We start from the raw sequence: 25,404 nt of genomic DNA, 5'->3' as shown, positions 1-25,404 counted from the left end.
AATCATTATCAACTTCCACTTCATCTCTGCTGCTGTCAGTGTCAACAAGACGCTTGCGTTTTCTTACGATAAACTTTTCCATGTTTTGCAAGGTTCAGACTTATTACCGCCACAGTAATAACATGCACGACGGTCAAAGATCACTGTTACTGAGTAGTACCTTCCTCCCACGCAGCTAGGATGAACGCTGGGAGAGGGGAACGGAGCTACACGGTACAACGGGAGGTTTACGTGTATAGTACTCATATTATTTTGTAAAGGGAATGTGTTCTTCACACACACACACACATATATACCTATCCATGAAATTTTCACGGCGCACAGGTTGAGAATCGCTGGTCTAGCGCCATAAAATTGGCGACTTGTGTTGCCACAATGGGCCAAGTTTCAGTTATCAGCGCCATAAGGTGTCAATAATAGAGTTACGGCACTATAGCATACCTAAGAGAGACACCATTAACTGAAACATGGCATAAATCACTGAGTTTTGGTTAATGCTGAAAATAGAACCCCCCCTTATAACCGGGGACTGCCTGTTTTATTTGGGACAAATCTTGCCTACTGTAAAAGTTAGGTGATTCCCACATAGAGAAGAGGACAGTGGGTAGTGCAGCTAGACAAATATCCACTCAACCAATCAAGCTAAAGGTTTCTTGCATGAAAACCAAGACATTCTTACCTGATCCAGAATCCTTTCTGGATCTTACACCACCAGAAGTTGGATTCCATTCAGGAAGCTAGGCTCTCATACGTGCACAGCGAAGAGCAGCCTTGCATAAAAAAAGGCTTCAATTCAAGCAGAATGAAACGAAGGGGGTGTGAGGGGACCCGTGTCTAAGTCCAAAAGCCCTAAAAAACAAGTCACAAAGCAAAAGGTTAACTTTGCCTATTCCAGGATTAACCTTTAACAAATATGTTCTAGGTTTCTAAAAGGATAACTACCTCCACCATGCTTAACCCCTCCACCAGCTTAACCTATCTGAGTAAGTTTTAATTGCCCAAACAGGACAGAGAGGAGTCTCCTCTTCTTCCCCACTCAGGTTACATTGGAATTCTTAGTTCTCTAAAAAATGTACCCTTAACATCATCTTCAGCTCTCAAGTCAAAAAGATAAAATAGCATTCTCTTAAGAACAGCTTGAAGGTGCTTTCGCCAATGGAGGGCAACCAAAAGTGAATCTTAACTCCCCTTCACCACCTCCACCATGTGAGGTGCTGTTCCCCAGTCACTCCAAGCAAGCCAGGAGGCTTGCAATTGTCCCTCTACAAGAACCTGAGGGCTGAACTTATCTCCAAAAAGGTGTGAAACAAAACTGTACCAATAGATACTCCCTTATCGCCTTAACCTGAGCAGCATAAGCAGACAAAAGAAAAAGTGTTCTGACATCTTCAAAAACAGTTAGTATAAGCATGAGAATATTAGCCTGCAACATCAAAAACAAAGTAAAACTAACTCTCTTCTTCACTAAGCTCCCACCGGCGGCAAAATCCTTTAAAGGGGGCTTCACAAACTCCCTAGGTTGGCGCCACTACCACTCTAAGCTGACGCAGAGAAGTGACAACGTACTGAGTAAAAGATCAAAACTCAACAAGCTAAACTGAGTTCCCATTTAGCATGTCTAAAGCTCGAGTTCATCTCTACAGGAAAGAGAAAGAAACCAAACCTCCTATTGAAGACACTTTAAGCGCCAATAAGCGCCTGTATTGCAAGAAGCGTTCTCTGGCTCTCCGTGACTTCATAAAAAACAAGAAGACAAGCCACAACAGACCTAAAGGGAGATTTGTGCAACTGAGTATGAGAAAAGTTATGAAACACACTCTAATATAAGAAGAAACCTTAGATTCTTTTCTCCAAATACTTAAATTGCACTGAACTAGGCTAAGACAAGCAGGACATTCTCTATGTGGCCTCTTTCCTCAACTAAATCTGGATACAGCAAAGCGTAACATTGCAACAAATGCTGATCAATTCGAAGAAGTTTCTCCAGTTCAAACTGTTCTTCTGACAGTGGGCGACAGGAGGAGACAGCTGCCGACAGGAAGTGATGCTTGGCGATAGGAGGTGACAGCAGCCAGTACTGTATCGCACCCACGACTCAATGAAAGGGAGAGAGTCTTAAGCGATTCACGAACTCAGCTGCATCCACACAAGTCAACTGAGGAAAAGACAATGAGGCAAAGAAGAAAATGGGAAAGTTTGGGAGGCAGGGGAAGAGGAGTTACAATGAATGTTCCGTCTTGTCTGAAAGCAAATCAACATACTTTAAAAGCATTTTCATACAACACATTGTTAGAAAGCTATAAAGCTAAAATAATACCTAGCTTGGAAAGAACCGAAGACATTATAAACATTGCAGTATGTAAATTGGAAAGGAACATTAATCAAGGCAGTAATAAGAGATCTGCCAATAGCTGAAGAAAAAGCAAGCAAAGAACAAACACGTGGATTTAGACAGAAAAAAGAGGAATAGGCTAGCATATGAGAATTTAGAATGAGCAAAACACGAGAGATTGGTTAAACCGTCGACCAAGTCGCGAACATCACAATAAGTAAAACTGGCTACAGACACAATATTATCTCAACAAAACTGCCTATACCTATGTAAATATTACTCCTATGTGTGCTAACAACCTCAAACTAGGTGCCGATGAAAGCAAACTGGTCCTTAGGTGAACACGTTAAACAAGATTCAGAAAGTGAAAAGAAGAGAATAGGTATTGGAGAGGACAAACCTTACCACCCCAAGAACAGACCCGGTTTCCTGGTACCTGACTCTTTCGCAAAGTCACACTATCACAGGGCAGTACAAGGCTAGGGCTATGTACAGGCTTGCACATCAACACCTTACTAAGAACAGGGGAATGTGAAAAAGTGTGCACACTATGGAGGAATTTGGAATGTTCCCTATCCAGAACTCAATTCCACTTGTATTAGAACTTAAAAAAAGGTCTTAAGGGAGGTACAGTAGTGTATTTCTCTTTACCTTGGGGAAACACTGAATTATGAAGTAGGAGAGAACAGTAAAAGAGTAGCTGCAGCATGGATATGGAAAGATAGTTACCCCACTGGTAAACACCAATGTCCCATGGCAAGAAAGAGTCAGGACTTAAAAAATGAAACAGGCGGAACTGTACCACTCTTCGCTTCGCAGCAGAAGCTTGGGTACTAACAAAGAAAATGGAGATTTTGAAAAAACATAACTGTAAAATGGTGTTAAATTCATGACTGGAGTATGGTGGAAAGATGATACAGTACATATTATGAATGAGGCATTGGCAGAGATGTGGATTAGGAACACGGCCAAAAAACCAGTAGACATGGAAGTAGGAGGATGAAGACCTGTAAAAGGACCCACAAAATCTTGAAGAAAGGGGATATAATGAGGAATGCAACCTTATGGGAGTTCAGACAAAAGAGCACAGGACAGAGGAGTGAAGAGGACTTGGTTTATATATTTAATATCATAAAAAGAAAAGCTGACATATAAACTTTTATGACTGACAATGATTTTTGATCCAGAGACCATAAAAATAAACAAAAACCATAGTAGTACTGTGCAAGTTAAGGAGTGAAACTCGCAAAATTACAAAGTAATCCACTTGTGAAAGATCTGCATAAACACATGTGCCTATTGCTAACTTATGTAACCCAAATGTGACAGCTTACTCAGTTGCAATAATCATCTAACAGATATCACTGTTAGATTCTTTTACTTGAATGGCTGGCTCACCAGTGGATTAGACGGTTTGTATAAAAATACAGGTTTGTATTGTCTGTACAAATACAGTCTTACGAGAGCTAATATACATATCTATCATTCAAATTTTTAGTAAAGCACTAAAAATAAAAAGGTCACTAACTTGGAGCTTCAATCTTAGTGTAGTGGTAAGGATTCACACAGACGTCTTCCTTTTTTAGATTGAATGCGTACTGACAGTGATCAAGAGCTCGAAGTTCGTGATGGCTCTGCAGTTCGGGCCAACGCCACAATCGGCAATAAATAACATGCGGCAATCCCTTGCGATGGGAGACCTGCAACCGGCCATCCAGTGACCTGCAATAAAGATAAAACAAATCATGAAACTTATAAAACTACAGCAATAAGCAGAGTATAATATAAAGAATGAAGTATAAAATATGGCCAAATGCCAAACACTGGGACCTATGAGTTCATTCAGCACTTCGAGTACGTATATTATATACTTATACAAAACCAACGAACATCTATTCACATAGTATAGCACTGTCTCATCTAATCTACTGTTAACTGACTCTAAAAGCAACTTAAATGACCCAATAAAAATAAAAGCTATATACCAGAGATCTCTAAACATCAGCTACAATATGATGAAAAACAATTAATTTACCTTTACAACTGTACAGTAATTACCCCTTACTGAACTCTACACCTACATTACACTTGAATTTCCAGGACAAATTCATACAACACACTGGATTTTTCACATCAAAGTTACTGTGTAAATTAATCATTACTATGCTAACAAGCAAAAGTAAGGACAAAACATTTTTGGAATAAAAAACACTGTTCGTACACTGGTTCCTCGAAGGAAACATTCTCCCATGAAAAATAAAAACCAGAAGAAGGAAAACCTGATGAAGTTGGAAACAACAAATAAAAGAAATGGAAACAAAGGAATACAGGAAGTCCCCAGTTTACGACGATTTCGGCTTATGACTTTCCAAGGTTACAACGCTTTTCAATTATAATCATCAGAAATGCTTTCCAGGTTTACTACACATGTTTAGGGTTACAACACCTATCCAATGGAAGATGACTCCAAAAAGGCAAAATAATCAATATTTAAAGGTTTTTTAATGAAAAATGCAATAAAAATGCAGTTTACATAGTTTTCGATACACCCAAAGAAATAAAAGTAACACTTTCATAGGGTTTTTGACAATTTTCGACGATGTTCCGGCATAAAATGATTGTCGGCTTACGACACATCTCAAGAATGGAACACCCCTCATAAGTGTAAAGTTGGAAGAAGATGCCAGATGGGCATTATAAGGCTGCTAATTTTGCAACCTGAAAGGGCATCTTAGGCATAGTAACTGCCTCAACATTCAACTTTAACCTGCTCTTAAAAACTAAAGCCAGCAATCACTAATCTAATTCATCCAGTTCATAACAATAACACAAACGTTCCATTTCACCTCCAAAAATGAACATCCAAATATTAACTACACCAACTGGACATAATAAGTAAGTACTACAGTGCTAAAACTACTGTGCATCATTTGATCAACAATAAATAACCTTTTATCATGAGGATGTCGTTGTTGTTACCAGACTACTATTATGAATAGTAATGTGCTAAAACACAAAGTATATGTACAGTAGTTCAAAGGTAAAGATAAAGCCAGGATTAGCTAGCAAAGTGCATCCAAGTAATGTAAACTTAATCATGTATATAAAGAAATATAATTAACTGTTCCCACTTTAGAACATTAGCCCTTAGCAGACCAGCCATGCTTTTCAGCAACCAACTTCAAAATACAATGAACTCCTCAAATCTGATTCGGATATGTTCATTATTGGGATATACAATTATAAAACACCAATGCATGAAATCTGAGTGTCAGTCCTTACAAGTACTGTGTTCATCACTACAGGTACAAGGAATATAATACTGCATATAAATTAAAAGCTCCTCAAGAAAGACAAGAGGCCCCACAAGAACCACAGTAAATGTTTATCGATATATACATCTATATATACATATATATATATATATATATATATATATATATATATATATATAGATATATATATATATATATATATATAGTATATATATATATATATATATATATATATATATATATATATATATATATATATATATATATATATATCATGTATATATATATATAGTATATATATATATATATATATATATATTATATATATATATATATATATATATTACTTATATATATATAGAGATAACACCAGCATTAAAATTTGTCTACGCCTTTCTGAAAAAAAGAGCCACATGACAATCAAGTCCTTGAAAGTGATTCAAATGATCAATCTCATTTCCAGGCATTTCCAGATATAAAAACAACACTGATCTCCTGCACTTCTTAAACTGTTCTTGAAATTTTGTGAACTTAAATGGTCACAACACTATACTTACATGTAAAACTTTAGGCTGCTAAGGTTGTTGCTTAAAATATCTACCAGATGAAAAGAGACAGTGTTCCCAATTTCATGGTTTACATGAAAATGACACAAATACCAACTTTAGGGCAAAGACAGTAATTTAGCACACATGGTCAATTACATATACGTATCTAGTACAGTAATTTGGATGGGAACAATTTGCCAGTTGACAAGGCCACAAGGTCAAGCACTGAATCTTTCTGGTTAACTGGTACTATGCAAAGGCATAGATTACAATAAGAGATAATCAATTCTTCATTAAAGCCATTATCTTTATCACTGATAATCCAACTTGAATGCACTCTTTTCCTACACTATCTGCTGGTCATACCAAAGCTGAGTTTCCATGCATGAGGACTTCTTTTCTTTTAGGTACATCATTTTCATAATTTCACAATCAGATGTTTTCTAAATAGCAGGATAGTAAATACTCAAGTAAATATGAAAAAGAAAAAAATGTACACCAAACCAGAGGAGCAATAAGTATAAGATGAAATAAATGGGGCAATTTTGCTTATTAGTATTTAAGAGAAATCCAGTCAACATTCAATACGTTAGATTATTTAAAACAGCACCAGTTTCTAGGGTAAACTGGATTTATTAAAAGAAAGTAAAATGATACACGAATCAAGATATAATCCAAGACAAAACCAAACCCAAAGCGATTTCATAGTACAACTAAATACATTTGTGGATTTCCTTGCAGTAAAAAATAACAAACATCCTCTCAAATAAATATCAAGAGCAATGGATACATTTTGCCCTAACTGCATTACCTCCATTTATTCCCTTTGGCCTTTTCCCACCCAGTTGTACAAGTCCTTAAATGTCGGCTTGTTCCAGTTTCCCCCATCAAATAAAATCTAACACTGCCTTGTTTTAATTTCCACCCTTCAATAAGAAACAAACTTTGAGCAGGTCTTCAAGTCTAGTAATGTAGCTCAGTGGTTTTATTAAAGTATATTCCATTAAAAGAATTTTCTGAATTATCAGCAATCTTGTATTTGAACATGACAAGCACCAAAAGTTAACCATGTGGCACAATATTCAGCATCCTAGTTCTAGACTCATATTTATGCGAGTCTTCTACATCAAAATCATACATCATTATACTATACACAGTCACCTCATGAGAATTTTTCCCCCAATACTCTACACTGCAGCATTCAGTCCTTTACAGGTCCCTAATCGCCACTTTTGTGAGTAGTACGTAGTTCTTGTAGTTATGACAGGTTGCAAATCCTTATTCCTTGAAATGATCCTCCCAAAAACTGAAAACAGTCAATCTTAAACATAACCAGCAGTCACAGAAAGGCCAGTGAGAGAGAGAGAGAGAGAGAGAGAGAGAGAGAGAGAGAGAGAGAGAGAGAGAGAGAGAGAGAGAGAGAGAGAGAGAGAGAGAGAGAGAGAGAGATTTACGGCTGAATTAAACTATGTTCCATAAAGGAAGCACTATCAGCCTGAGTAAATCTATCATATCTGAAGAACAGATAAAAGATTTTCATGTATCAATGAGCCAGGGGAGATATTTGATGCTCTCTCGAAAAGATTCAGCAGGATACCTCCTGGAACAATAATGATAAAGCCTAATTAAATAAGATCTGACAAACAGACAAGAAATTCTCTCTCTGTTAGAACATGTCACAAAATGTATGAACTGTCAGCTTCATAAATATTTTATGATCTCAAAAGGTCACCACTAAGCCTAATGAACATGTACATCAGTTGACTTTTAGTTTGGGTAGAATCTACCCTATGTAGGAGTCCCACAAGGTTTTCACTAATGCTACAGCGCAAATAAACAAGCATACACCAATTAATACTAAATTCTTATGACAGGACACTGAACTTGATGTAAAACAGCAGATACCAAACAACAGAAAAATAAAGAGAAAACAGCTTTTACTAAAATATTCAGATATGTGACTAAAAATGTGCTTTTCAATAACTACAAAGGTAGGGTAGAAGCAATCATGCTGGTATTACTGAACAAAAAAATCTAAGGTTAATTTCCATAAAATGACAGCCTTTCAAGAGCCTAAATTTATTGAAAATAGAAACAAAACAAACATTCAGTAATCTGTACATATTTACTTCTAAAAGCTACTGAGAAAAGATCAAAGCATAAAGCTGTTACGGCCTGAGAGAGAGAGAGAGAGAGAGAGAGAGAGAGAGAGAGAGAGAGAGAGAGAGAGAGAGAGAGAGAGATATTGCAGCATTATAAAAGCCAAAGCATCAACAAATATTTTTTCGACATCAAATAAATCACCAAGCAATCTTATAAACACAATTGCTGTTTTGTTTTGGCAACAACAGTCCAACCCTTCTTTCCTTATTCATAAACGACTTCAAATGGATCTAAGAACTGTTTCAGTTAAAAGCAGTATTGTATTACAGGCAGTCCCCGGGTTACGACGGGGGTTCCGTTCTTGAGACGCGTCGTAAGCCGAAAATCGTCGTAAGCCGGAACGACGCTTGGAAATATGTCTTAAACTAATAAAAAGTTATAAAAACCTTACTTGTAATCCTTTGGTTACACTACATGTTGTTTCCTGTAGTTTTATGTACAACCTGGAGTTATTTTCATAAAAGAATGCTGGTTCTTGAAGGTAAAAACTATTGTAATCCTCTGGTGACACTACATTCTTGAAGTTTTATGTACAACCTGGAGTGATTTTGCAAAATCTTGAGGGCTACAAGAACAGCTGATTACTATTTACGTATCATATAGACTAATTAAAGTAAATGTATCTTTAAATAGGCTTATATATTAGTATCAACAAAACATTTCCTGCCATGAGTCAGAGGCCGTTTAATGAAACGAACACTTCTCTGTCCTATCTGTTCAGAAAATAAACGTTACGTCAATCCCCGAGACCATTGTTGCCAAAGCGTCTCTCTCTCTCTCTCTCTCGTCCTCTCCTCTCTCTCTCTCTATCTCTCTCTCTCTCTCTGATCAAATTACATTGGAAACTTGACATACGATTGCCCTAATATACGAATGTTTTGAGATATAACAGAAAATTTGCGAAAATACAAGCTTTGATATACAACGAAATATTTGAGATACGATTTTGCGATGAGTGTTAGTTGTATAGGCGACCGATAAATGGCGTTCAGTCTGTTTGTTTGTTGGTGCTGCATGTTAACACGTCGTTGTTTAGTTCGTTGTATTTGCGCCTATTTTTCGTGTTATTTTGTCTATTTTATTATTAACCATGGGTCTCAAAGCTAAAGACAAAGCAGGTGATAAGAAAAAACCCAAGAAAATTATTTCGATGGAAGCAAAACATGAAATTATAGCAAAGCATGAACGTGGCGTTCGTATAGTCGATTTGGCAAACGAGTATGGTCGAAATCCTTCTACAATATCCACGATCATCAAGCAGAAGGAAGCTATAAAAACCCCCGAGACCATTGTTGCCAAAGCGTCTCTCTCTCTCTCTCTCTCTCTCTGATCAAATTACGTACTGGATAATGTCTCTCTTTGGATACTTCGATTTTGCCAAATATTGAGGGCTACAAGAACAGTTGATTACTATTTACGTATCATATAGACTAATTAAAGTAAACGTATCTTTAAATAGGCTTATATTATTAGTATCAACAAAACATTTACTGGCATGAGTCAGAGGCCGTTTAACGAAACGAACACTTCTCTGTCCTTAACTCGGAGCGCCGGAAGACGCCTCTCTCTCTCTCTCTCTCTCTCTCTCTCTCTCTCTCTCTCTCTCTCTGATCAAATTACTGGATAATGTCTCTCTTTGGATACTTGGAATTTGCGTTGTAATCTAACCAGAAACTTTGTTTTGTTATTATTACTGGAAACAAGCAATGATTTTTTCATTATTTGCACTTTTGGACTGTTATATGTAAACTAGTATGTATTCATTCGCTCGGAAACTAGTTCCGCATATGAGGCGTCACTAAAAAACATAGAAAAATACAACATAAAAAGTGTCGAAAATCATCATAATCTCAAAATTTTTTTTGTAATCTAACCAGAAACTTATTTTTATTAATATACTGTGCTAAACTATAAAGGATTTTTATCATAGTATGCGTTTTTTAAAAGCGTCGTTAACTCGGAGCGTCGGAAGCGTCAGCGTCGTAACCTCGGAACAAGCGTCGTAACCCAGGACGGATTTTTCCATTGAATATTTAAGAAAAAGCGTCGTAACCTCGGAACGTTGTAAGCCGGAACCGTCGTAACCCGGGGACCGCCTGTATAGGACCTGTTTTTCTTGCAAGTCTTTATTAACTTTAAATTACATGCAATGTATCTTGAGAAATCAATGTCAGTTCATATAACAAGTGTGGAAATTATGGCAATGAACCTAAAGGTTCTTGTACTGTAAATTATACCAACTGCTCATCTCTGAAGACTAATGGAAATCCCATCAACACTGAAATTCCATCTGTACATTTAAGCATCTACAAATATAAGTAGAGGCAGTCCCCGGGTTACGACGGGGGTTCCGTTCTTGAGACGCGTCGTAAGCCGAAAATCGCCGTAAGCCGGAACATTGTCAAAAATCCTAAGAAAACCTTACTTTCAATGCTTTGGGTGCATGGAAAACTATGTAAACTGCATTCTTATGGCATTTTTCATCAAAAAAACCTTCAAATACTGATTATTTTGCATTTTTGGTGTCATATTTCATCTGCCAGATAGGCATTGTAAGCGTCTTTACCCTAGAACATGCTTCGTAACCCTGGAAATAATGTCTGATGAATACAATTGCAAAAAATAAAAAACCTATTATGTAAGAAAACTTATATCTCACAAATTTGCCACAGATGTGTACCACTTTGGAAAGCAATGTCCACAGGCTTTACTAGATCCAGCATGATATACAATAAAAACCCAGAATAACAAACAATATTCACATACACACCAATAACCTGGGAGGAATATCTTTTCACAAAAAACCCAAAAAATATCAATCCCAATATGGCCTAATCTCTCCAAACTACTGAAGATTAATATACTGTATTTATTATTCTCTCTCACATTTTTGATAACAAGTAGAGCAGTAAACCCACAGGGTTCGAATTCTCACAACTGGCAGATTTCTCTGTGGAAAATATACGTTTACACGTTCGCAGAATATTCACCCATTCACGGCGTGTTTCATTGAGAAACATTCACACGTTACAGTATAGTATTTTCATGACTAAATACATGTTTGTGATTTCTGTGATAAAACATTCACTCGTTACAGTATATTTTCATGACTAAATGCATGTTTGTGATTTCTGTGATAAAACATTCACTCGTTACAGTATATTTTCATATTTTCATGACTAAATGCATGTTTGTGATTTCTGTGATAAAACATTCATTCGTTACAGTATATTTTCATATTTTCATGACTAAATGCATGTTTGTGATATCTGTGATAAAACTTTTTTTGTCCGAAGTATCAAAATAGGCAGTTCTAAGCATTTTTAGAGGTGTTTTAAATATCTGTGGGGGTTTACCATAGTTCTGCACCACATATCCTTCCTACTTCTGTTTAATACTCCTCCATCAGAATTTCAAATACTGAATGTGAATTTGGAAATTCAGCCCTTCGTAGCCCTCTTTCTTAAAAGAAATCATTACTAAAGCTTGGCTGACTCTTCTAGTGACATCATAAGTAATTCTCCTATGAGAGACGAGAGAAGTACCTATCATCTGAGTTACATTTCTATCTTCAAATAAGTTACCAATAAAAAAATTTTTAATGTGAACATCATGCCCTTCAAGCACTTCAACAATATATGTAGGATTATTTCAAGGCCAAGCCTCATTTTATAAGAAAAAAAAACCAACATGGGGATGGTTACCAAATAAGAACCGCAACTGCAAAAAGTGATACGAGTACAGAAATGTATAGGCAGTGTTTTTATGGGTTTTCAATTTTCTTACATAAAAACTTCCCCATACGCAGACTGAAAGATTCAGGAAATACAAATGCAGACAAAATAAAGAGTTCCATACTCTAGAAAGCACTTTGGACCTGTCTCTCATAATGCTATATAAGTTCTTTACTGTCCATCCTCTCCCACTCTCTGAGCATCAGGCTTTTCACTGGTATGTTTAATGGTCACAATACCTTAGGGGTCAAACACATCCACATCATCAACACCTAAGTCTCCTCTCCAAAGTCAACACTGTAGGATATTATCATTCATAATGTAAATTAAAATGAAAAGTCAAAAGGTTATGAACTTCCCAAGCAAGCTCCTACAAAATTGAGTGAACAGACAAAAAATTTTAAATACCAAAGGAAACAACTGATTTTCTGTATAATTATTGACCAATAACTTAAAAAATGAAGAATATAAGACTATACATACATAATAAATGAAAGGAACATATGTTCAGGTGTAACTCATACCACCAAGTCAATGGAAGATGGCAAGTGACTTACCTATTTAGTAACATAACTTTAGCAATAAATATTCTTAAACCAAAAACTAATTTAACAACAAGAAAGAAGTCCACTTACCCAAGACACCTAGATTAACTTAGGCTCAGTGCTTATTTTCAGACAGAAGCAGCATTAGAGTGTCTCAAGATTTAAAATATGATGTTATTATGATATAACAAAGTTTCATGTATACTTACCTGGCAGGTATATATATAGCTATATTCTCTGTTCGCACTGGCAGAATTTTCAAAACTCGCGGCAACCGCTAGATCACTGGTAGTTCAGGTAATCGCCACCCCGCTCCCGTGGCGCTGGTGCTCGGAATCATTCCCATTTTCGTCAGATTTTTCTCTGAACCCTGTCTCCTGAGGGGAGGTGGGTGGGAATTTAATTATATATACCTGCCAGGTAAGTATACATGAAACTTTGTTATATCATAATAACATCATTTTCATGTATGACACTTACCTGGCAGGTATATATATAGCTGATTGACACATTTGGAGGTGGGTCAAAGACAGCAACATTGTAAGAGTTTTAAAATTTAAAATTCAAAATACTCTTAGATTCCTTACCTGCTAAGGTAGCTGACTTCAGCATTCCTGCCTCTTAGCCTGCTAAACCTTAGTAGCTTCCAACTAGGACGTGACCTATTAGTTGATGAAGCTAAATACAAGGGTCTGACAACTGGACGGGACCAATTTGTTGACAGGAAACCCTAGCCCTCTCTTACCACGGGCATTCATGCTAGGATAAGTTAGACCACCTGAACCACACACAAAACTAACCTAACACACTACACTTCACAGACTGAAGAGGAAATAACCCTCTCAGACAACCATAAAAACAACACCACTTCATTAAAATACCTAGCATGTTAGTAAGTTATGGGGTGGAAATTCCTTTGCCCAATACTGCTCCTGAGGATACATATGGACCCAACGTTTGACAATTGTCAAACGTTGTTTTGACGTTTCTAAGGTAATGACTTGCAAACACTGAATTAGTCCTCCAAAAACGTCGTTTCAATGATATCTTTGAGGGCCATATTCTTTTTAAAAGCCAAGGAAGTAGCTACTGCTCTCACTTCGTGCGCCTTAACCTTAAGGATGCCGAAATTTTCTTCTTGGCATAACATATGAGATTCTTTAATTAGTTCCCTAAGGAAAAAGGCAATAGCATTTTTGGTCATTGCTCTGCTAGGATTCTTCACAGAGCACCACAGTGATTCTGAAGTTCCTCTAATCTTACTGGTTTTCTCCATATAATAGCGCAATGCCCTTACTGGACAAAGAACTCTCTCTTGTTCCTGTCCTACTAAATCTGAAAGACCCATAATTTCAAAAGACCTTGGCCATGGATGAGCTGGATTCTCGTTCTTGGCCAAGAACCCCTCCTGAAATGAGCAAACCGCTTTGTCATGTTTCCAGCCAATATGTTTGCTAATTGCTTGCAGCTCACTCACCCTTTTAGCTGTGGCCAAGGCCACCAAAAAGATGGTCTTTTTCGAGATATCTCTCAACGAGGCTTGATCCATCGGTTCGAACTTACTAGTTTCCTAAGAATTTTCAGGACCACATCGAGATTCCAGGAAGGCGCTCTGTATTGGAGCTCCTTCCTTGTTCCAAAGGACCTTATGAGGTCTCTCAGATCTAGATTATTTGTAATATCTAAACCTCTATGTCTAAATACTGAGGCCAACATACTCCGATACCCTTTAATCGTCTGAGTTGACAATTTTATTTCCTTCTTTAAGTATAAAAGGAAGTCGGCAATTTGGGTCACAGAGGTACTGGATGAAGAAATCTTCCGACTCTTGCACCACTTGCGAAAGATTTCCCACTTCGCCTGGTACACCTTAATAGTAGAGGCTCTTCTAGCTCCGGCCACCGCTCTGGCCGCCTCTCTAGAAAACCCCCTCGCTCTGACAAGTCTTTCGATAGTCTGAACGCAGTCAGACCCAGAGCGAGGGTGTTCTTGTGGTACCTGTTGAAGTGAGGCTGTTTGAGTAGATCTACTCTTGCTGGAAGTGTCCTTGGTACATCTATTGTCCATTCCAGTACCTCTGTGAACCAATCTCGGGCCGGCCAGTATGGAGCTTTGAGTCATTCTTGTCCCTTGACTCTCCCTGAATTTCTTCAAAACCTTTCCTAATATCTTGAACGGGGGAAAGGCGTAGACGTCTAGCCCCGTCCAATCTAGAAGAAAGGCGTCTACTGTGACTGCTTGACGGTCTGGGACTGGAGAGCAATAAGTCGTCAATCTCTTTGTCATTGCTGTCGCAAACAAGTCCACACTGGGCGACCCCATAATTTCCACAGACTCTGGCATACTTCTAGATGAAGAGTCCATTCTGTTGATAGAAGTTGACCTTCCCTGCTCAACAGGTCCGCTCTCACATTCTTCTCCCCTGAATGAATCTGGTGAGAAGGGTTACTTTTTCCTTCTCTGCCCAAAGAAGGATCTCCTCCGCCAACTTGCAAAGAGAGATTGAATGTGTCCCTCCTTGTTTGCGGATGTACGCCAGAGCTGTGGTATTGTCCGCGTTGACTTGCTCCACCTTGTTGCGAATCACCGCGTTGAACTCTTTCAAAGCCAAGAAAATCGCCATCAGTTCCTTCCTGTTTATATGCCAAGCCGCTTCCTCCTTGCTCCAACGACCTGAAACTTCTTGATGTCCGAGAGTCGCTCCCCAGCCTGCGTCCGACGCGTCTGAGAACAATACATGGTCTGGGTTCTTTTGCTGGAGTGACGCTCCCTTCGCTAACTTCCCCGGAGTTAGCCACCACCGCAATTCCTCTTTGATCTTGCGAGGAATTCGAAACAGGAAGGAATCTGGTTGCGATTTTCTTGGCCAGACTTGGTTCAAAAAAATTTGTAGGGGTCTCATGTGAAGCCTTCCTAGAGAAACGAACCGTTCCAGGGACGAGAGGGTCCCCAGTAAGCTCATCCACTCTCGTGCTGAACATTGTTCTTTCTCTAGAAAGGCTTGAACTTTCCGGATGCACTGCTCTTGTCTGTTGGGAGACGGAAAAGCCCGAAAAGTCACTGAGGAGATCAGAATCCCCAAATAAACTAGCTCCTGACTGGGGGTCATATTCGACTTTTCTAAGTTCACCATCAACCCTAACTCTTTCGTTAATGTTAACGTCATATCTAAGTCCTCCAGACATTGCTTTCTTGATTGGGCTCTTATGAGCCAATCGTCCAGGTATAGAGACACTCTTATTCCTAGAATGTGTAGTCACTTCGCCACGCTCGCCATCACTCTTGTAAAAACTTGTGGGGCTGTGCACAGTCCAAAGCAGAGGGCTTTGAACTGAAAGACCCTGTTCTGGATCACAAATCTCAGGTACTTCCTGGATCCTGCATGAATTGGGATATGAAAATATGCGTCTTGAAGGTCCAGGGTAACCATCCAGTCCCCTGGACGTACCGCTGCCAGTACTGAATCGGTCGTCTCCATCGTAAATTTTGTCTTCTCCACAAATAAGTTGAGTTGACTTACGTCCAGTACTGGTCTCCATCCCCCCGAGGATTTCGCTACCAAAAACAGCCGGTTGTAAAATCCCGGAGATAAGTGATCCAGAACAGGTTCTATTGCTCCTTTCTTGAGCATAGAAAGAACTTGTTCTTGTAGTGCTTCTTGTTTCCCTGGATCGCTGTAGTGAGCTCCAAGCTCTCTTGGCGATGTCGCAAGAGGTGGTCTCTTCAGAAAAGGGATTTTGTAACCTTCTTTGGCTACCTTGACGACCCAAGGATCTGCTCCCTTTTCTTGCCAAATCTCCCAAAACTTCTGGAGTCTGGCACCTACTGATGTCTGAAGGACTTGTTGTTCATTGTTTACTACTGGGTTTCGAACCCCTCTTGGACGGAGCTCTTCTTGCTCTGAAGGCAGGACGAGAAAAGGACTTGCCTCGAAAGGGCTGACTAGCTTGTCCTTGATTCCTTAGGCGTCTTCTTAACCACCTTGTTGGGTAAAAATTTTCTTACCGAAGAAGTTAACAGATCCTGCGTCGCCTTCTGAGTTAGGGAAAGCGAAATATCCTTGATAATATCCGCAGGAAATAACTGATCCGAAAGTGGGGAATAAACCAATTCGGATTTCTGGGCGTTAGAAACGCCCTTAGCAGCAAAAGAGCATAGGAGTGACCTTTTCTTTAAAACTCCTGCGGTGAAAAGAGATGCTAATTCATTCGCGCCATCCCTTAAGGCTTTGTCCATGCAGGACATAATACTGCTTGGGAGTTGAGAAGCCGTTGATTCATTATTTTCCACTGTTCGTCCCAGAGCCCCCAAGGACCAATCAAGAAAATTGAAAACCTCGAAGGTCCGGAAAATCCCTTTCAATAGATGATCTAACTCTGATGGAGACCACCACACTTTAGCCGAATTCAAGGCATGTCTGCGGGAACTGTCAACAATGTTGGAAAAATCCCCCTGGGAGGAGGCAGGAACTCCCAGGCCGAGATTTTTCTCCGTCGCATACCAAATTCCGGACTTCAATGCCAATTTGGCTGGAGGGAAAGAGAACACAGTCTTGCCCGCTTCCCTCTTTTCCTTCAACCACGTATCAATTCTTTGAAGAGCCTTCTTAGCCGTAATCGAAAACTTCATCTTCAAAAACGAGGACTTCTTCGGAGTTTTATTCTTGGAGAATTGAGAAAGGGGTGATGTCGGAGCTGCAGGCTGAAAATCCCCTTCAAAAAGTGAAAGAAGGCAATTCGTTAATTTCTTATAGTCTGAAGAAGGTGCTTCACCATCTCTTTTTCTTCCTCAGATTCTAAGTCTTCTATCTCCTCTTCTGCCGAAGACACATCCTGTAAACCAAGGTCTTGCTGCAGAAAATCTTCTCCAACCTCGCGGGAAGAAGCCGGCTCCTGCCGCCTGCGTCCTGCGTCCTTCTGAGCTCCGAGGTTGCGTCCTGCGTCCTGTTCCGGAAGCTTGCGTCCTGCTCCGGAAACTTGCGTCCTGCTTCCTGTTCTCGTAACTTGCGTCCTGCGTCCTGCTCCCGTAACTTGCGTACTACCCGAGACTCCGAAGCGTGATGAGAAGGAGGCAAACCATCATGCGTCCTTTTAGATGACTTGACGGGGAGAGATGCGTCCTTACGCCTCGTAGGAGGATGTTCCGATGTTCCCCACGATTTAACTAAATCGGCTAACCTTCCTTGCATCTCTTCAAGGAAGTTCCTAGTCTCTGTTTCCTGGCGGGAAGTCTGAGCAAGCGGAGAACGACGACGAGAAGGATCATCAAAACGAGAAATTCGATCCTGAGCTCTACGATAAGGAGAAGATATCGGAGAGACTGCTCCGTATTCAGAAGGAGGGCTCCTATCCAGAGAACCGTCGTATACATGAGGTCTTGCGTCTTGTCTTGACTTAAAGGATCTCCTCCTTTTAAACGGAACCACCTCTTCCTCATCACTAGAAGAGAAAATCTCGGGACTACTCCACCGCTTTTGAGGGTCACGCTCATCTTGAGAAGACGTAGGTCTATGCGTCCTCTTCAGAGGACGCGAAACTTCCGCATAACGTCCATACTTGCCTGACGCAGCACTATCTGTAGAGGAAAAACACTTCCCAGTGTCGCCTTTTCTATGACGCACTGCTGCAGCCTGGGACGCAACAGGACTGCCTGATCGTAAGGGAACCCCTCTCGCCTCCCTTCGACTGTCGACATGCCTTCTCCCTTGGGTCTGGGAGCTTGGCAGAGGCCTAGGTCTAGGAGCACGAGTGAGACGATCAGCCGCCCCCTCCACTACACTGACACTTTCAAACGTACCCACTTTGTCTGTAAGACGCTGAATCTGATCGCCCATTGACGCAAGGGCGGCAAACACTTTCACATAATTAGTTTCCTCAGAAACAGCAGCAGGCGCAGGAGAGACCTGAGGAGAAGGATTAACAACTTCTACTTGGGAAGAAGGGGGAGAAATAACAGAAGTATTCAAGGCCTTACTAGAAGATCCTGACCTCTCACTCCGAGACACCGATCTTCTTACTCTATCCTTTTCTAGTCTCTCAACATATTTTGTGAAAGTCTTCCACTCCTTCTCATTTAAACTTTCACACTCATTACATCTATTATCCCAAGTACACAAAACCTCTCTACACTTCTTACATACTGTGTGAGGGTCTACCGAGGCTTTCGGCAGTCTCACCTTGCACCCTTCTTTCACACACACTCGAAATACTACACCAGAATCAGACATTATAAGAACTTCCAATCGCGATTGCCAATCCAACTTTCCAATACGATACCCAATAAACCATCCAAGTACAGCGAAAGTCAGCTAACGAGTTTCGAATTCTAGCAGGGAACCAACAACGATGTTGCCGGTTCAGTGGCAGAAAAAAATCTGACGAAAATGGGAATGATTCCGAGCACCAGCGCCACGGGAGCGGGGTGGCGATCACCTGAACTACCAGTGATCTAGCGGTTGCCGCGAGTTTTGAAAATTCTGCCAGTGCGAACAGAGAATATAGCTATATATATACCTGCCAGGTAAGTGTCATACATGAAACTCTAATTTAGGTCAATTCCATTCAGATGTTAAGCCTATCTGAAGGATATACAAAGCCAAAAATTAGACTCAAAAGTCTGGTACTTAAATTTTACTTGGTCCTTACAAGCCTACATTTTTTACAGATAAACGTTCAGTCTGTGTCCTGTGAAGAACTTTACCTTAACTATACTGTGCAAAGGTTATACAAATTGTGACAAAAACTGGAAATATATACCAGTTTTTTTAAGCAATGAATATAATTTTCTGAATACAGTTCTTAGCATATTCTTAGATTTCAATTTATTGAATAAAAAAATATTAGAAAAAACAAAATACCAGTATATTAGCTATCACAGACTCAACAAGAATGTTGGTAGTACCTAAAATATGTTAAAAATAAAAGATGGGCTCTTCTAATTCAGTCAGTGCCAGACCCCTAAACCCTTAAGTAACTTACTACAGATGTGAACATGAAACTGTTTAATGAGGGTCTAATGTTTAACCTACACCATAGACCAACAAGGATAATTCTACTACAGCCAGTACTAGCAGCCTATACAAAATATAACCTAGTTCTATTACAGCAGGCAGTGTTTGCAATGTACAAAAGCTAGGTTGAGCTACAAGCATTTTAGATAGAATTAACTTAATCCAAGGAAAAAGAATTTCACATAAATTTCAAGTAACTTAGACCTATTAAGCTAATAACTAATGCCCAAGGGTATAACTTGCAAGAATCAAGGGAGGGACCTCCAAATTTTGGTAGGAACAACTATGATTCAACCACCTAAAAGTAATAATCTAACAGAAATACCACAATTTACAATTCGCAAGGTGACTATGCTGGATATTTTGTAATTAAAATAATGATGACAAAGTACATAAAGTACAGTATTAGTTACCTTTCATGAACATTAACTACAGTAGGTATATAATACTGTACTTTATGTGCTTTGTCAGATATTTTCACCAAGTGTGAAAATATCTGCCTCCTTTTTCCTGAAAAAATTCCTGCCTCTCCAACATTAAAAATTAAAGAGTGAGCATTCACACTCTAGTGGATATTAAAAACGGGCCTACAGCAGAGAGGAAGGAAGGTAATGACAGCATTAGATGGACACACAATTTAAATCAAGACTGTTTACCAAACCATCCTAGCATGACCTAACCAAGATATGTTTGTTTAAGACTGTCAAACTTCAGCAAATGATACTTGTAATCACAAAAAAATTAAAGAAGACTCTATTACTGTACTTTGGCACAGGCCCATTAAACAAGATGACTTAACATAACTTGAACCTACTTTGAATTTATAAACTTCTGTTAGACAGATTAAGAGATAATTTCTGTTTCAGCCAGAATGTTTCTGATTAGAATTATGCTTTCCTCATAATAATTTTAGTATATTACTTTGAAACATCTCATGCAGTACTGATGTAACATTGCTTTTCTGACATTAATAGGCTGATTTTGATATATTTGGCATTAATTCCTACCATCATTACATGGTTAACAAATTACAAAAAGTTGCCTCCCCAATTCTTCAATAATAATATGGGGTAAGAATAAGACATTGGAATTCTTTAGTGGGGGAAATAAATATTGTAATACAGAAATACAGAGATGCATCCTAACCTAACCTACTGTTATCCTATTCTGTATCATTTACACTGTGAATAAGCAGCCTTGGCTCTTACTCACATCCTAAAAAATCCTATGAATATAACACTCCCAATGTGGTCCCCAATTACTGTTTAGTTTTGTTTGTTTGTATGGTGCTTTTACGTTACATGGAACCAGTGGTTATTCAGCAACAGGACCAACGGCTTTACGTGACTTCTGAACCACGTCGAGCGTGAACTTCTATCACCAGAAAGACACATCTCTCACTCCTCAATGAAATGGCTGAGAATCAAACCCTTGACCACCGAGGTGGGACGCTAATACCATACCAACCACACCGCTGAAGCGCTACAATTACTGTTTAAAAACAGGAGTTGTAACAGGTCAACTTTACATTCCTGACAAAAGTGAAGCCCGTCTCAATTCTGAAATTACTTACAACCTATGCAACTGGCCTTTTGTGAATCATTCACCCCCAAAAATTTCATGTATTGTGGAGCATTTTCCATTAATTTTTTCCAGTGACGATACTTCATTGACTGAATGGAATTTTTTTTACTGTAATGAAGCATTCTTAAAATTTTAACAAAAAACCATCATGATTCATGGCGAAAGATAGCATGACCAAAACTAAACAATCCTAAATTCTAAGAAACTTATCACCAAACAGCAGACAAAACATGAAAGGAAACACATTACAGCTGGATCACAACATTTGAGAGAGCATTCATAATTGGATAATGGTAATTGTATATAATTACAAAGAAGGTAACACAAACTAAACAGACAGGTAAAATTAATGCAGACTAAAGAACTCTGCATAAATGTGGTGAAATAAACAAAAGAATTTGTAATTCCTGCATCCTACCAATAACTGAGTACCTATTCATTTTTAAGAATCTGTTATGATAAAACAATAATAACTTACAAGTGCCTGTTACCTACACTACATATTTAAACAGCATTTAATTTCAAGTTTAAAATACCTACACTGCCATATTAACAATACTTCCTTAACCCAACCTAACCTAAGACAAGCTTTGGCCAACACTTGCAACAAAAGTCAAATTGATCTGAAAGAAAGGATAAAATAAACAACTACAATATGAATAAGGAAACTGTTAATCTTTTTTTTTAATGTATTTTCATGTGTTTCAAATATAAGTGACACTTGTTTAAAAGAGAAATTGATAACTGCTGAGTTCTGGCAGGACGCCCTTTAACTCATAAAATCTGAATGTCAGGAAAAAAACCATGGCAATAGGAAAACTGTTCAAAACACTGGAATGCATCCTAACGTAGAGAGCTCTGGCTCACAACCAAACTGATTTACCCAGCTAATACACTTTTATCAGATCTTTTCTAGATAGCGACCCCCAGGGTTTTAAACCCGTTATCTATCCACCTTTGCAGAGTGTTTAGTAAGAGCCCATTGGGGATTACTGTAAAACCCAAACAAAGGACTGTCAATATCGTAAAGATAATTACCCCAAGAAACATTAGTCATAGTTAACAAACCCCAAACTTTGGGGTTTGCCAAAAGACCTAGTACTGATACAACCTAATAGAGAGGCTTTGCCCACCTACTGCCCCAAACTAACCTGACCCAGGGCAGTAAATCATGTGCCCAGCAGTCTTATGAAAACGGAAATCCTCATGATAATGTGAACTAGGCCTATATCGTTTTTCTCTTCATGCACACAAATTCTTAGAATTACAGTACCCCATTTCACTTCACTAGACAACATAGTGTTTAGGCTATATAAATAACGACAAGGCAGTTTTAGACTACCAATCAGGATATTTCCTTAGCATCTGACTTTTCATATAGTATTTTAGTTGCTTATTGAGAATTTAATGTTATTTTTTGTCAGCCGACTGTAATTAACCCCCTCCCCAAGGGGCTAGTATCAAAAATGGCAAATACATTTGAACCAACAGTCCCTTGTGGCTTTTGTATTCACAGGACCTTTCTTTGCAGGCAGCGCAGTTATTAATTAGACATACCCCAATCAGGAAAAGGGGTGAACAATAAAACGATAAAATCACAACCCCACTATTCAATCTCACCTACAACAACGCAGGACATTAAACTAAATCCGGTATTTCTACAGAAGCAGTCCGCACGGACAGCAAGGAACGTAACCGCAGATACGACATCCACTAGGGATTGGGGCGTCCAATGTATTTCGCCGTGTTTAGTACTCACCCCTGGGGGGTTAATTACAGTCGTCCGAATAAATATTACTTAAAATTCTTGTTCAGTAAGTAAAACTGCATAGAAAAACTGCAACTGCCATAGTCTAGGCCGCCGCGGATAAGTACCCAATATCTACCCTAAATCCAAATCTAAGATAGAAGGGCAGCGATTGCAGCTCTGATATTCTTGGTTTTTAAAGTGACGTCACATCCGAGTTGTGACTGGATAAGTAATTCTCACAGGATCTTTCAAGGAAAAGAATTTGTAAAAAGAGCTGGAAGACTGATTACAATCATGTAACTATTGGGAGAGGGATAAACTGTTTACTGGACAAGGACCATTACAGGAGAGATAAATAGCCTAGCTGTAAAAAAAAAATAGGTTTCACTACATTCCATCGTAGTTCTACAACCCAGTGAAACAATAAAGATTTATTTAAATATAGGGTAAAAAAAACCGCATAGTACAGGGGTGGACCATGTACAATCAATGTGTACAACCCCCAAAAAAGTACATTATAACGTGTCCCGACATCGGAGATGGGCATCAGACGCGACTTCTTGTTGGTGAGAAATGGAGCTAAAGACCTCTACTCCGGTGTCAGGATGCGTTATAGGCAAATGTACTTTTCTTGGGGTTGTACACATTGATCGTACATGGTCCACCCCTGTACCATGCAGTTTTTTACCCTAGTTCTACAACCCAGTGAAACAATAAATATTTATTTAAATATACCTACTAATTTCATGAAGCAATGCTTGCAGTAAGTCATTCTTGGCTTAATTATTTACCCATTATTTTTATGGTTCTGGTTGAAACAGACAATTTTTATTAGGTAGGTAGTAAGGGAAAGAAGGTTAATTTATGGCGAGTCTAGCCTACTCCCACAGCCTATACTAGGTTAGGCTGGCAAAACCCAGGCCTACTACTTTTACTAAGGTATTCTAGTCCAGGACTGGCCACTTATGTAAACACGGCTGAGCTTTCATTTACTAATTAGGCAGATTTACAAATGAAAAAACACACAAATGCCACTGCTGTGCCCACCGAATGCTGACACCGAAATGAAGAAGTGGAAAAGCGCCATGGTGACGACAGTGCCAGAGTGAGTGCCACCGAGCGCGCGCGAGCGAGCGAGTGCCACAGCAGCGGCAAAGGCCTTTGAAGTCAGGCTATTACCTGGGAATGGTGATGCAGCGCGTGTTGGCGTCCTCGGTGGTGACGGCCGTTTCCAGCTCGTCCAGACCACCCGATTTCTTGAGCTTCTTCACCAGGCTCTTCACCGCCTTCTCACTCCATTTGTCTTCTCCCTCGCCCTTTTTAAAACTCAAAAGTCTCTTGACGACGGGCGGGGTGAAAGGCAACATGGACATTATTTAAACGCCGTCGTCGTCGTCGTCCCGCTGACTCTGGTCTTTTCTTTTCCGTGGCGGAGGAGGAGGAGGAAGAGGAGAAGGACTGGAGGGAGAGCCAAATAGAGTGCCACTAAACGACTGCTGCTGGCGAGTGCCACACGAGGCTCACCACAACAACAGCTGACGACTGCCACTCTCAGTCTCACCACTCATTTGTGGCACGACGATGTGTGTGTGTTCTGCTGCTGCTGGCGGACCGCATGACTGCCTTGCCAGACGGTACCTCTACGCCTGGCGGACTAGTTCTCCCTAGTAACTCTCCCTTTTAGTGCTGTTTTCCATGGTAGAAAACATATTTTGGCTCAGTTACGTAATCAATTATGTATTTACCCAATCTTCGTTCAACCAAATATAATTTTCTTGCCTTTTACTTATTTTGTGCGTTTTGTTTTGGTGTATTCGTCCGCTCCGCCGTTCGACGGGAGTCCAAAATATGTCATATATTGGACATTCTTTTCCCATATATTTTTAGTCAAAATCACTAGAAATACTACTGTTAGTGTGGTCAAATCTATCCATTTCTTGTTAGTCTATATGAGTGTGGAAATTCTGAGCGATGTCATTCTGATAGCGAAGCAAAAATGTCTCATTATCAAACATGCATTGTCAACTCCATTCACAGAAGGTGGAATCGATAATAATATAAATATCGTGCACAATTGTAACGCGCATCGACATGATACAATCGAAATTACTGACGAGTGACGACGAATGTTAACGCGCAGTAATAGGAACATAAACTTAATACTTTTCTCTCTCTCTCTCTCTCTCTCTCTCTCTCTCTCTCTCTCTCTCTCTCTCTCTCTCTCACTTAAGTATCACAGAATAATTCTCTCTCTCTCTCTCTCTCTCTCTCTCTCTCTCTCTCTCTCTCTCTATATATATATATATATATATATATATATATATATATATATATATATATATATATATATATATATATATATATATATATTATATATATATATATATATATATATATATATATATATATATATTGTCCAAATGCACGTGACTTCATGTATATATATATATATATATATATATAT

General features: G+C 39.1%; 1 protein-coding gene across 2 annotated transcripts in view; it reads right to left on the bottom strand.

Moving 5' to 3' along the window:
- The window catches only part of LOC135214460 (mothers against decapentaplegic homolog 3-like), a 397,473-nt gene extending 372,915 nt beyond the window's left edge, over window positions 1–24,558 (bottom strand). Inside the window, exons 1-2 of one of the 2 annotated variants that reach the window (XM_064248795.1) lie at window positions 24,120–24,558; window positions 3,861–4,054 (exon numbers count right to left, since the gene is read on the bottom strand). In XM_064248795.1, the coding sequence (XP_064104865.1) occupies window positions 3,861–4,054; window positions 24,120–24,313 (388 nt within the window). In that variant the 5' untranslated portion in view covers window positions 24,314–24,558. Of the gene's footprint in view, window positions 1–3,860; window positions 4,055–6,164; window positions 6,385–24,119 lie in introns of those variants that run through there. The other variant, XM_064248796.1, reaches the window with a different exon arrangement.
- Window positions 24,559–25,404: the final 846 nt, after the last annotated feature.

This window comes from Macrobrachium nipponense, chromosome 45, assembly GCF_015104395.2.
Source record: "Macrobrachium nipponense isolate FS-2020 chromosome 45, ASM1510439v2, whole genome shotgun sequence".
Classification (NCBI taxonomy): domain Eukaryota; kingdom Metazoa; phylum Arthropoda; class Malacostraca; order Decapoda; family Palaemonidae; genus Macrobrachium; species Macrobrachium nipponense.
This window is presented reverse-complemented; position numbering and strand designations above follow the sequence as displayed.